The sequence below is a fragment of the Anopheles coluzzii genome, chromosome 2 (assembly GCF_943734685.1).
Source record: "Anopheles coluzzii chromosome 2, AcolN3, whole genome shotgun sequence".
In the NCBI taxonomy this organism is placed as follows: Eukaryota; Metazoa; Arthropoda; class Insecta; order Diptera; family Culicidae; genus Anopheles; species Anopheles coluzzii.
Window position 1 is genome coordinate 37184171 of NC_064670.1, and position 14521 is coordinate 37198691.

The 14521-nt window shown below is 47.8% G+C and overlaps 1 protein-coding gene across 6 annotated transcripts in view; it reads left to right on the forward strand.

The window, feature by feature from the left end:
* Positions 1-14521, forward strand: part of LOC120953524 (protein roadkill) — a 71333-nt gene that overhangs the window by 45684 nt on the left and 11128 nt on the right. For 4 of the 6 annotated variants that reach the window (XM_040373553.2, XM_049605745.1, XM_049605747.1 and 1 more), the window contains one exon: positions 4291-4444. In XM_040373553.2, coding sequence (XP_040229487.1) covers positions 4291-4444 — 154 coding nt within the window. Of the gene's footprint in view, positions 1-869; positions 1092-3624; positions 4160-4290; positions 4445-14521 lie in introns of those variants that run through there. The other 2 variants (XM_040373550.2, XM_040373552.2) reach the window with 2 other exon arrangements.

Below are 14521 nucleotides of genomic sequence, written 5' to 3' on the forward strand. Positions count from 1 at the left end.
AAACGGAATTGCTGTTCACTCTACCAAGCAGACAAAAACCAAATTCTTACTACAGCTGCTCTATACGGCCAACTTTGATCCTTTGTGCGATAGCTGACAATGCCGAAGGATGGGCCGCAGTCGATAACTTCAGACATTTTCTTTTGGACGACGGAGCAACCAAACAAAAAAAAACCGCAACCATACGTAACCCTCAGGAAACTTGTCTCGGCCGATGCTGGTTCTCCTCGAAATAATGTAATGAACAGAACGAAGAAAAAAAAACGATACAGTAAATGGCAGTTGACGGAGGTTCAACGTGCGCCACGACATTCGGCTCGACGGCGAGATGGCCGACCCGCGAGATGGCAACACTGCGGAACAGATGAGCCTCGGCGAGAGTTCAAGAGCGCACAAACCGCACACAGCGCACCACGGTGCCGACCATGATACCGCGACCAGAAGCAAGCGCGCCTGGTGGAGCGAGTGAGAAGACAGCAGGCAGCAAGCAGCACCATCGTGCTCGTAGCATGATAACAGCTAGAGCATTAATAATAGTGCCCCGTAGTAATAGGTAGTAGTAAAACGTGGAATTTCTAACACGCACACACACACACAAACGCGCGTGCAACATTTGAAAAATGCCAAAGAACAGAACGAAACCCCGTTGTTGCTGCGGTTCGGGTAGCAGGATCTCTCTGCTGAGTAATCTGCGACGGTCGAGCTCTCTTTCTCTCTCTCTGTCTCTTTCTCTTTTTCTCGCTCTCTCTGTCTCCGAGCAACATCTGCAAGCGTGCGCACTCGCTTGCTCGCACGCCTCACTCACTCGCTCGCACGTACAGCGCAGCACGGATGGGTTGAGGTTGGGTCCGCGAGCGCGTTCGCTGGCGCTGGGCTCTCATTCGCAAGCTGTTAACGAGCCTGTGCGTATCGCTTTTCGACGACGGTCAGTGTGGCTGCGACTTGTCCGCCTGTCCGTGTCCATTTTTCGGTTCGTTCGCTCGGCTTTCGTTTCGCCGCCATTCCCCTTCCCGCGCATTCCACCTTTTGCTTGGTTGAAGAACAGCGGGCGTGTGCGCGCGCGTGTGTGTGAGTGTGTGTGCTCAAAAAAGGTGATTCTTTATTCCAGAATATGGAGTGTGTGTGGTGTAACTAAGTGGCGTTTTAACGCTGGCTTACATAAATCCCTTACGTGTGTAGCGAAGTGCAAAGAACAGAACAACAACAGCAACAGTGAAAAGATGACACTGTGTGCACATCGTGTGAAAGAAGAGCCCTCGGTGTCTTTCTGTGTGTGCTGCTCGTTCTAATACAGCCATATGCGAGTGTGTGTGTGTTCACTCGCATATCTCTCGGTGTGTTCGGCCAACGGCGATTGCTTTGTTGGATAATCCAATGAATAAGAATCAGTAGATCCATGCTACTGCTGCTGGTCCTGGTGCGTGGCAACCGAGGCAAACACACAACCCTATGTGTAACCCCGTTTTAATCACCGTCCTCGCCCTCTGTCCGTTGTGTGGTGCGAAGAGGAAACGTCAAACTGGTTGCCCAGTTTTGTGACCGCTTCCTTCACAGTGACATCGCTAGAGAAACCATTTTGTGTACGGTTACATCGCCCTTGCTCGACCACACAGCCGTTCGTCCAAGTGGTGTGTTTATAAAAGGATGGTTGGGGTTGGCCCCCTCAGTGCTTTGAGCATGTGTGTTTGGTGTCTATGTGTGTGTTTGTGTGTGCATACGTCATAAGAAAAACCCCGTGGTGCAAATCTTTTGGTTTTGCTCGCATTTTAAGGACACCTCTACACAACGACAGTGTGGTTGTTCCCCTTTTTGCTTGCTTTGTATGGGAAATGTACAGTTTTTCCCCTCCCGTACTTTGACTGTGTGTTGGGAACCATCTATCTCTCTTTCTCAATCGAGCGCGCTCTCTCTCTCTCTCTCTCTAGCTCGCGCGTGTGCTCACGGTATCGCGCTTGCTCTTTCGTTCCTGCCGTCTCGCTCTACTCGATTGTGAAACGTCAACTCGAGCCGTGAGCACGAATGAGTTCCCGAGAATCGAGTGGCTTTGTTGTGAGAGAATTACGCTGAATTCTATACAAATTACTTGAACCTTGAAAATTGCCGTGTGGCAGACGGCAAGCATGGGTGTGTGTGTGTGTGCTTTAAATGCACTTATGAGGAATAAAACGATTTTGCTATACAAATTTGTATCACGCGATTATGTTTTTTTCCGCACAGCAGTTCCTATTCTAGCAACTGATGTGAGATCATTCTTCAACTTTCTTTTCTGTGCGCAGTCTGGGCTCGCACGGGCAGAACTCAGTTCGGAGAAGTTCAGAGTTCGTGCCTTTGCCCAGGAAGAGGGCGAAGGTAGTGTGTCCGGGCCGTGAGGGGTTCCTCTTTATGCCACATACTTTTAAATAATGGTCCTTCGATTGGCATTTCCTTCGTTCTTCTTATTGCACACGCGCTGCATGGTTTTGTCCTGAGTGGGATGTTTTTCTCGAACGAAAAGTGCCTGCCGAAAGAAAGTAACGCTCATTCGGCAAGAGAACAAGAGAGAGAGAGTAAAGGAGACAGATAATCCGTAGGAAAGAGAACATGAATGGACTGACAAATGATAAATGAGCAAATAGGATTTTCAATCAAAAGCTCACCTTTTTTCTGAAATACAGAATTCATTGCTGCCAGACGGGGGCTACAGTGTGGTTGTGGGTTTATCAAATGTAACTTTCACAAATGTTACGCCATACCTAAAACACTGTGTGTATGTGTGTGTGTGTGGATGGGGGAGAAACAGTGCGCTTGTGTAGGTGCAGCTGTATGTTTTATACAAACCTCGTCGTCGGGAGAAACATCCTAAAAATCCTAAAGGATCAAGGAGAACTTTTAAATAAGAGTGACTCACAAGACAGACAGATGGCATATATTGAACTTTTTTTTGTGACAAGATTACGAACGATTCTACGGTCCAAAAAGTGAGACAGCGAGATGAAGAGGATTAAAACGGAACACGGCAGTATGAGTGTAGGAAGCAGATGTGAAATGAGTGTGCTTGTATGTATGATTGCACATGTTAAGGAGCGTAATACTAATTTGGTTATAATTTTATCCACGCAAAGGTGTGCGCAGCTTATCGTTATCGATAGCAAACCGAGATCCACATAAAACATGTGTGCGCGTGTGTGCGCGATTTGGCTCATACACTCAACATGGATCATGAATTGCAAACGAATGCAATCGAACAAGGTGTCAGTTGTGTGATTGCTCGTCGCGCTATTCCCAGCGTATGCGTGTATGCATGTGTGTATGTTAACAAGAATGAATGGACGCTGCATCACCTTGCAGATGGTGGAAAACGTTCTTCCTGTGGCAATCCTGTGGTCGGTCGGTCGGTGATATGTGTGTTGAATCTGTGCATATCCTGTATGTGGGGTGCCATAGTGTTCATACCTGAGACGGTGTTAGTGGTTAGCCAATGGCTTACTTTGTTCCCATAAAAAAGATCCAGTTCCTAAACTTTATTGAACAAGTTAGTGGTGAACGACACGACACGTTGAAAAGTAGGAAGTGACAAAGTAGCCATTGCTTGTCAATTACGCTTTCGTGCTCTAATTCCGAATTTTCCTTGCCATTTTTCTTTAGCTCTTTCTCACTCTTTGCGCCGTGAAGCAGTAGTAGTACGCGGCTGTTGTTTGATGTTGCTCAAAAGCTAGTGTGAAATATCGGTAGTGCATCTAAAATTCAAAACAAACGAAACAAAAAAGGTTGTCCCGTGTGTGCGTACGTTGTTGTGTATGTGTTGAAGAGAGCACCATTTTCACCCAATTGGAATACAATGACGGTGTGTGACGTCGAGTGAAAGATTCGGAGCTAAAATCCGAAACGTTGAAACTACAACACCCCGGGCTCCCCGAGACAAAGGGTGTTTCGATTCCACCTCACCGTAGAAAAGCCGCGTTTCGTGTTTGACACTTACCAGAGAAAAGCGGAACCCTCTTCACAGCAGAGACGTCCGTCACCAGTATCGCCACCATCACCACCACCACAACGCTTTAGTGCATTTGGTGCGAAGGGAATTTTCACATGTCGGGTTCGGTTCCGGTTCCGGTGGTGTTGCTTGCGTTGCTGGTCAGATGACTTCCGAGGAGACGAACTGGCTTAGCTATTACACTGTGAGGTACTGTCGAAGATCGCGCCCACACTGCTAAACTTTGAACAACTAAATTGATATCACAGTTCATCGACCGTATCAGATGTGTTTGCCTGTTTATTTCATGCCCTATTCTCTGTTTTCTGTTTTTTTTCCAGATTGCCGGTAGTTAGTGACTGTCCGGCAGGTCAAACTGCTAGAGTTACATCGAACCTGCACTCGTCCAGTAGCACCATGGCAAACAGTAGGGTTCCTTCACCCCCGCTGCCGGAAGTCAACACACCGGTGGCGGAAAACTGGTGTTACACTCAGGTTAGTTCAACATATCCTTACTTGATATTACAATGAGATCTTTGTGCTGGCAATACCACAACTACTTAATGCTGAATGCAATCTCGACTTATGTTTTTTTTTTTGGGAGAGCATCATGAGGGCACACACGCTTCGAATTCATTTTGCAATTCCAGCGCAAAAGCTCCCCAGAGAAACGTGTGTTCCTTTTCTGCACGTGTGTTTTACACTTTTTTCCGCCATTGCCTACAGACTAACGACCTTCCCTTTCGCCCTGAACCGACCGCACGTCACTCTTGAGCGAGAAACAGAATCATCGCCGCATCATTGTTGAACTCCCTACGCCGCTGTCGCCGCCGAGCCCAAGGAGTCGTCCGTTCGCTGTGCGCGGTACACCTTGAGCTCTATAGTTTTGCAGCACAGCAAACCAAACACACGGCGATACACACACACACAAACCCACACAGACACACGGGTACCCGTGGGCCTTCTCAAGCAGAACGTTCAACTTCTGCGTTGCGGAAGGACCCTGAAAAAGCATTACGAGCGCGGAACGACGACGGTGTTGGGACGTCTTAAACCGAGCTTGAGGGTTGTGTGAGAAAGAGAGAGAGAGAGAGAGAGCGAGAGCGAAAGACCGCAAGCACTGGGAAGGAAGCCACAGACAGAAAACCGTTTATACCCTGGCATGCTCTTTCCCCCCCAAATGGTTGTTCTGCGGTGGTGTGTGCGGTGCGGCGCGGCTGGTTTCTTTTGCCGGCAGATATATCGAACTGATTGGAATAATTATTTGTCTGCGTATTTTGCGTGCTTCTTCGTGACGTCCCCCCACCCCCACCCCCTTGTGAGCTGTATGCGATAGAGCAGAGGAGGCACACATGCTCCAAGGTGCTTCGATGTTCAGAGCGGCAAAGCGCGTAATGATACTGCTTAAACCTGTTAAATTCGTGCTAACTTCGTGCACACGAAAATGGAAATGGAAGCGTTTTAATATAAAATAATTCTTCCGCTCCCATCCCAATAATTCCTCCGCTCTGGCTGGCTTTTTTTATCGGCTAGTTTGTTTCCCTAACTATTCCACTTGGGTGCCACTCTAATGTGTTGGGGCTCTGCTACTCTCTGCTCCATTACACGAGCAATGACCCCTTGTGCGACAATGACAACGACCGGCGGAGCGAACCGATCAGTAACCGGAGGGGGGGAGGTGGGTGTGGTGTACGGCAGTATGTTTGATGCGAGCAGCATAAATTATGTGTGTGTGTGTGTACACTCTTCATCGAGGGTGGTGGTAGCGCGTCCAGACCAATTCAGGGGACCCCTTCTTTTAATAGGATCGTTACACTCTTCCAACAGAGCACCAAATGATGGCCCCTAGTGGGCTAGAAATGGACTTGAAAAGGCAAGTTGAAATTAGACTAGAGGAGGGTATACTTTGAACGCTTTAATGTAGTGCAAAAGTACACAATAGAACCGGAAATGAGGCACGGTATGTGATGTTAATGACTTATGTGCTTCCCTGTGTTTCCTTGACGTGTGTTCCGCTGCTATCATTTTTATTAAATTTGCAGGCTTTGGGAAAATGGGTTGCACTTTGCAAAGGGCCAAAGACGACCTACCATCCAAAGCAACGAACTCACAGGCGGCAAACCAGAGAGCTTTTTAAAATATAGAAAGCAATTTCACACCTGACACACACAGTGCCAACTAGCTTCAATTGTTTTTGCTCCATGGAAACTAGTCACCAACAGCGCCACCACCACACCACGCAACCACACATCAAACCACACCGAGACGGCGAACCTTACGCTCGTGAAGCGACAGGAAAGGGAAAGAAAGTAGTTCAACGTCTTTCGCTGCTAGACGACGGGACGACCAATATGTGTGTGCTCGTGGCGAAAGGGAGGAGAGGGAGGAGGTGCCTCTATATCCCATCGATACCGCACAGAGGAGAAGATCATCACCGTGTGTGGCTATTGCTTTTTTGGTGTTCTATTTGTAGAGCACATTCCCCGGGTCCCGTCGGCGTGTGCAAGAAGGGCAGCATGGAACACGGTTTCTTCACGCTTTTCGAGAATGCTCAGCGAAAATGAGGTTCTCGTATGTTATAAGCAGCTATGCTCGTCAATTTCTCGCCCTCGCTTCCCCTCTTTCGGCGATACATAACTTCCATCCGACACATGCGAAGAGGAGGGACAGAACGAGGCATTGCTTTCCCCCGGCGGGCAAGGGTTTGGTTGGTCGCCGTTTCTGCTCGATTGAAGGTGTATTTTCCATTTGCCCGTTTCGAATCGTTTCCTTCTCCGACGGTGTCTGACGACGGTGTGTGTCCTTCTCTTCCTTCCATCAGCCCCCTTCCTGGCCAATTGCTGGTGCCGCCTATTGTGGTGCACGTATGTGTTATGTTCTCGATCCGTGGGGTCGTGTTCTGTTTGTACCGCGACGCATGATGAGAGTTCGTCGTCCCAAATGATCCACCCGGCCTGTGTGTCGCTTTTTCACTGCGTTATGCTTTGGTCCATTTTGTGCCGGAGTTGTTCCCTTGGGATCGAGCCGGGATCATCCGCTGTATGTGGTGCTGCACTTTGCTTTTATATTCTTTCAGTACGTTTTGTTGAGGGGGGAAGGGCGAGGGGTCACAAAAGAGGGCACTCGGTGGGTACCGCGAGGGGGTGCAGTGCCGGGTGTGCCCTTCAACTGGCCAACTAACTCCTATAGCGAAACATTCTGTTCCTTGCCGCACTATTATACGCTGCTGTTGGCGTTGCTGCCGCGCTCGTTGCACTACTTGTTCACCTTTCTTCTGTTTTCGCGGCTCGAATACAAGTCGACGACTGCTGCTGCTGCTGCTTGCTGGTGCTTGGCTGCGTTTGCTCAAGGTAATTCGTTGAACTATTGCCGGGACGACGCTACGATGATGACTGGTCTCTCTTCCGATTTCGTATCCGCGTCTTTCGCACGCATCTCTTCTGATCCAACGGGTGCAGCGAGTGGTATTGTGGTGCAAACCTCTACTGATAAAGTTAATAAAATTGAAGAAATTCATGTTCTTTATACAAAACCTTTTACTTGTCATATTTGAGGCGAAAAAAAGGGATAAATCATACATTGGAAGTGTTTGTAACTGGAGCAAAACGTTGTTGCCTTTGCCCACAACACATTCAGTACAATTGGGCAGGTTTCCTGTAGAAGAAGAAATGCGATCATCCATAATCATATCTTAAATGAGTTTGATATGCGCTTCTTCGTGTCCGTGCTTCCATAATCTTTATTGCTGTGTGATGAAAACCCTCTACTGAGGATAAGAGTGTTGCTAGCAATGTTGTTTCCGGATCGTTATTTATGCAGCAGTGGGCGATGAGGTAGGGAGAAGTAAAGAGAGAGAGAGAGAGCGAGACTTTTCTTCTTCAAACGACTGGCGGCAGAAGGCAAGACCGAAAGAAAATCCAATAGGAATGTAACGCGAACGAGATAATTGAGTTCGCGGCTCTCTTGCCTTTGGTGTCGTCTCCCTTCAGAAGAGCAGAAGATGTGTGTGTGTGTGTGTGTGTGTGGGACTCGCCTCCGCGTTTTGCCGCCTTTCCGTGTCCTGTTCTGTTGGTTGGCACCCCGGTGGAAGCAGCACAATCAAGTCGGTTTAGGTTAGAAGGAGCAGGCTGGGTGGGGCGACATCTGGTGGTGGGCTGATACAAAAGAGAGCGAGCAAAGTCCCTGGCAGTGTGCTGTGGAGCGAGGGAGAGCGGTGCGTTTATGTGTGCTACTGCTGCTTGCCTCGGGAAGATCGGTCGACACTTTCAAGGCCGAAAGGTTCTTGAACCACGCCGTCCGGGTCCAGAGCCAGCAGTCCCGAGCTTCTCCGATGGCGGCCGTGGCTTCGGCTTCAGTGCTTTGGCTGGACGAGGTTTGGTATTGGCTTTTTAATGATTGCAAGCGTTATACCGCAACACCAAAGACGAGAGCTTTGTTCCCCTCCCTCAGTCCGCACAGTCAAAACCTTCCTTTGGTCCTTGTGAAGCTATATGTGCCATTTGTGGAGCTCTTTCGTGTTGCATCTTTTCGTTGCTCGGGTTCTATGTTTCACGTGTGAGAAGATATCTCGAAACAGCACAAAGTGTGAAATGATTCTTCGTTTTTCTAACGTCTTTTGAAGCAGAAACGATATCAATCATTCTGGGTAGAGCAGAATTCTAACATGATTTCGATCGTTAGTGTAACCCCGTGGTCTAAAAATAAATCGAATCTCAATGATTCATATCTCAAAGCCCCCTCCCATGTCACGTCCGTCGTATCTTAATGTGGCCAGAAAAAGGAAATTATCACTCGAGTTTCGTTTTTTTTTTGGTACTTTATTGCAAAAAACCCACCGATGAATTTCGTTCGCTCCATCACGCATCCATCTTCTGGGCTGTGTGATTGATTAGCGATTCGATAATAATGTCCATTTTTTCCCCCACTCTCCGCTGCCATTGCCAAACCAAATTTGACCTTCATTAAATAACGATTAGAGCCCCAAATGCACACAAATACATGCATGCGTACACTTCCATAACGAACGATAACACCTTCCGGGAAGGATGAAGAGACGGGCAAATGCTTCCCAAACTCTTCGGTGTGTTTATTCAGAGGATGATTTTAATGATCTATTTTTCAGTCGCAAATCGAAAGATGGTTGCCTCTCTAAAGTATTGTAATTACTCAATAATCGCTGTGAAGCAAGCTGTTAGTTTATGTTAGCCCCTTCGCAGACAGTGGCCTGTATCATGTGTGCATTTCAATTAATGCTGTTGACACCTGTTACGAGAAGGAGGAAGCATATTTTCAAGTACGCACTTTACGCGGGCGACGCTACCCTTGACTCTCTCGCGCGCGCCCGAGCGACTGCAGACGAAGGACGAGCTTCGATTTCCAATCGCGCATCGGTGTGTGCCATTTGTCCTCAGAATATCCTTGTCTGGTTTGGTCTGGCCTCTCTTTTCCTCTGTGTGTTGGAGAGCTGCTTTTTTTATTTAATGCTTTGTGACCCTCGTTCACCCGCTCTCTGCTGGGGTCTGCTGCTGCTGCTGGTGCTGCTGAAGGTGACCACTTACCGACCATCGCGCCGATATGTTAAAGACGACGATGACCTGCCGGTCTCGCGCGATACAGTTTCCGTTGTTTTATTATTTTTATACGTTCCATGGCGTGCTCTGTGTGTGTGTGTGTTTGTGTGTTTCACAAACGTTGTTGCCATAGGCCGCCACGAGCGAAGGTTAATTTTAGCAAGAAGTGTCTATCAGTGCAAAAAGAAAACGAAGGTTTTTTTCGCCAAAAGCTCTCTCGTTCGCGCTCTCACTAGCTCTCTCTCTCCCTTACCATGAAGGTCACGACAATTTGTCGCAAAATGCCCTTCAGAATACGCAACGGTCTTTCGCACGTCATTGTCAAACGTCGTTTTGGAATTTTGCCTAGTGAAGGAGTGCAAAAAAAAGGAAACTAACTAAAGCCGAAGGACACAAAACATGCAGGGCAGGGATGATACAGTTTACAGATGGGCTGTTTATTTTATGATGAAATGTTTTTTTTTCTTCTCTCATTCGGAAACCAATTGCAGCACCGTTCCTTTCAGCTGGCTCATCGCGCGAACCATTGCCGTGCGCAGGGTTCTGGGGTAAGGGTAACAATCTTTAAGGGCAGTTGTTGGCGAGCTCTCTTCCCAATGGCCTTCGAAATGGATTCAAATGTGTTCTGCTTTGTGCCCTCGAGCAGTACTGCAACACATGCTCCTCCCTGGATAGCTGGTAGGAAGGGTAAAAGCGAGAGTTCATGGCCACGCTAGGTACACGAACGCGAACCTGCTGAGCCAGATGGGAAGCGAAGGCAACACCATCCATGCACACCCAGTCTCGCCTTTTCACACGGGGTATGGAACAATTTTCAAAGTTTTAATGTAAACGAAGGAATTGGGTGGAATTTCGATGTGAAAGAAGGGACCGGGACCGAGGTAACAGCATGAAGAAACCAAATACTTACAAACGCGGAATGCGCTTATTCGTTGCGGTGTTTGAGGTAGAGCTGTTGGCTTTGGGGTTTTGTCAACCGCAAACACGGTTCTTCTCGTTGGTTGCGTTGAAATTTCGAATTTGAATTGAATGCGAAAAAACTGTTTTTCAGATCATCGCCTTTCGAAGGTGAAACATATCGAATCACATGTGCAAACACAATGTGTTTTCAAGGTTAAACATTTTGCCTAACGGCAGTGACCCCCCCCCCCCTTTTTTTGGACGGTGTTTACCTAAGTGTGGCCTTAGCTAAGCCGCTTATGGAAGGCAGCGTTTGGCAACGTTTGTTTGGAGCCCTGTTGGTGTCCTGTTGACTGTATCTGGCCAAGTTCAAACAATCAATTCAAAGTGTCGCAGAATCTCACCTCCCTTGAGAGGAGGGAAGGTGCAGAGCGGACATAAACCGCAAAAGAATACTGAAAATGTCGCCAGGTTATTGACACTGGTGCGCGTCCCGCTCTGTCCCCTCTGGGTGCTTCTTTTGCTGTAAGCCACGACACGAAACTTACGACGATTCCACTGCAGAAGAGCCAACAGCAGCGAGATCTGAATCAAACCACTCTTTCCGAACTCCACGCCACGCCAGTAGTTGGTGTGTGTGTGTATGGGTGCTGGTACGTCTGGAAGAGTGTGTGTGTGTGTGTGTATGTATATCGATTCTCGAGGGTCGAAAGATACACACAAGCTGAGCTGGTGGATAACAAAAAGTAACAACATACAAATAGCGTTGAAGAGCGAAGCGTGAAGAAAGTTCTAACGTAATCATCTTCGTCGAAGAAGAAGCGCACGAGGCGAAAGAAACACCATCATCATCCTCATTTATGTGAAGGTGCGTCTCTTCGCTCTCGGCACGGGGGGACACAACGGCGCGCAACTGCGGCTGGCGGTGCTGTGTAACGCACGCACTGTGGTGTGTCGAGGTCGATGGCCACACTCAAACCCCCCCTTCTCGTTGGTGTGTGGGATTGGACTGGAAATTCTTTATTTTGGGTTTTATTTTCTCCCGTTGGTTGTCGGTTTTTTGTTGAACATTTTGCAAAAAAACAAACAAATACTTGTGGTGATGTGCGTGTGCCCATTCCGAAGCGCAACGGTGGCAATGTACGCGTTTCTTTCGGTACGTGCAAACTCTGCTGCCCAATCTTATCTGCTTTCACATTCCAAACGTTTACCATCCTCTCCCTCCCCACAAAAGAGAAGTTCCCATTCTTTCCAGTGGCGAGCTTCTTTTTCGGGTTCGGGCTGTCGATGATGTGGTCGTCGTGATGATACATACTGTAATTTGTCCTTTTCGCTAACTATTAGTGAAAAAGTCCACACAAATAATGGCGATTTCAATGCGTTTTTCTCACACACTTTCTTAATTCCGAATACTCCACCAAGCCTTTATGTTGAGCCAATGTGTGGTATATAATATGGCATGGCATGTGTTGATATCGTCAAACGACGACCACTGTGTTTTGCCGGTAGGTGAGATGCTATCAACTCCTTCTTTCATCACCCCATCCCGAGAACTCCCGATGCACGCCTACCGATTGTTAGCAAACTGCTGATGTTCCAATGTTCTGCGCCGCTGTCGGAGAAAGACCGTAGAAAAGCGATCGAAACGATGAACTCCTCTGCCCACCGAAGGGAAACAACGGAGCGCGGGTGTGGGAGAAGGAACGGGGCACGTCCCCACGCCCGTGCTGGTGTTATGCTTGTGCGCCCGAGTTCAAGGTCAGTTCGTTCTATCGCCCCGCGAGAGTGTGTGCGATAGCTGGTCGGTGTGTGTACACTCCAACAACCCCCCTTCCACCATCCGTTAGCTCCACCATCTCCATTGCTGCACTCTCCTCCTAATGATATGGTGTCCGCACACAACACATGGGTTGGCATACGATTTGTTTTATGAACCTGCTGCGGCGGCTGCTGCTGCTGCTGCTGCGTTTTGACGATGCACACGGCGTGAGTGAGTTAAATATGTGCACGCCCCAGGCCTGTGCATGGGGCTGTAAAGTCGTCCCTGTCGATAAAGTTGCATCGCGGTAATGTGAGAGGGTGTGTGTGTCGCTGGGAGGAGAGGTGGTTGCACTTAATGGAGCGAGGGCGCCCCTCGCTCCACAGGTTCGATCCTCTCGCGCACCAAGCTGTGCAGGGGGAAGATATTGGAATCTGCCATTTGGTGAAGGTACAGAGGAATTTAATGTTGTTTAACTGTTTGTTTTATCTGTTGACAATTATTGTTCGCTGAACTATGGGCGATTCATTTAATTTTATATACATGAACGGCTGTAATTAACAATCAAATGTATCTCTATTTTAATTTCTTCTTACAAAGATTGTACATCAACTTCAATCGAAAGATCATCAACCAGTAATAAACCAATATTTTACAATTCTCAATCAATAAATGACCATGTGTGGTGCGCGCGAAGCAGTCAGCTTATTTAACTCATCGTCACTGTTCGCCATTAATCTTGGTTGTGATTCATCGCGCAACCATTTTACTAGGCGTTGTTTTTGCAAAGATGAACGTCCTAAAGATGCACGTTACGCTGTGATAATAATGGGAAGAAATAACAACCTTCTCATTAGTAGAGCAAGTGAACTAAATCATTGGTTGCCTCGAAATGCTGTTTCACACCCGCCGTTCGCTAACGTGTTTTATGCTGTCCCAATGTTGTTTTCCCTCGCTCTTTCACTAACTTGGGCTGGATTAAAAGAAAACGACGAGCCAATTATATCTCTATATGGTGCTTCTTGCTACAGTTGTTGTGGTGATACAGTTTCAAATACAACCACCCACTAGTGCTGCGTTTGATGCTTCTTCGGAAGGGGAGTGTTATTATTACACTCAGATAGAGTGTGGCTGGTGGTGAGAGAGGGTCATCGATCTTTTCTGCTTTCGGGCAAGTTAAGGAAGAATATTCTATTCCATTCCGTCTTGTACAGTGAGCGCGGGTGTGGAGGTGGTTAGGCAAGGGAACGAAAAGGGTGGCTTCCATGTGTTGTTGTGGCTACGATAAAGGTAGCGAAGCGCAACCGAAAAGAACGGTTAACGATGGTAATTGCAAAGGAAACACATATTCAACCAGCCTCAACTACCACCGCACACAACCAGTACCGTCGAAAAACTCACTGGTGTGTATTATGTGCGAGTTCCGATGGGGTTTTTTTTTTTTGGCTTTTGCCTCAACTTCCTTCTCAACAGCGTTTTGCTGGGCTTTTAGAAATGCTGTTAAATGTGTAGCCACCTCGAAATAGAAATATTGGACATGCGAGAGAGTCGGATTGAGCGGCAGCAGCATTACTTTGCATGTTTGTTTCTTCTTCTTCTTGTTCTTGATATGAGTGAGTTGTTGGGTGTTTGCGGCGAGCGATGCTCTCACCGTCGGTTATTCACGGATGGTTATGCGCTCATCAGTTGATTTCCTCCTCTTCCAGGCGTGTTTGTGCGCTCCCTCCCAGTGCGGCTGCGGAAGGTATTTACGCGATCAGAATACTTTAAAACACCTTCTAGCGCTCGCCCTCTCAAGCTGCGCGCGCTCAGCCCATAAGCCGGACGACGACCCCCGGGGATCGTTCGTGTTGGCAGAAGTTGACGACTTCTGGCGCAAACCAAGAAGCCGTTGACCGCTGGAATTGCCTGCTTCTGCCTTCTGGTTCTATGGTTGCTCGTTGCGTTATTTATCATTCGAAAAAAATCTTTTTGCGTTTGCCGGAAGAAAGCGGCTTGCTGTGCTTGCCCACACACCACACAACGATGATGATGGTATCGGGAAGACAGACGGATCAAACCGGCGGCAACAAACTGTGAGATGAAAACAGTTTGATAATCTGTTTGGATTGCGCTCTGGACCATCGCACACATTACTGCCTGTCAAATGGAAAGCACAAGAACGGTGTAAAAAGGTGGTAAGGTTTGCTCCTAATTTTCATAAGTGTTTTATGGATCAAACACGGTTCCGATCACTTCGAAAACGTAAAAAAAGCCGAGATAAAAGCCGACATTTTCACACGCACGGCCACTACAGCAGCGTCATGTACGCAGACGATCAACGTGTTTGGCTCACTCCATTGG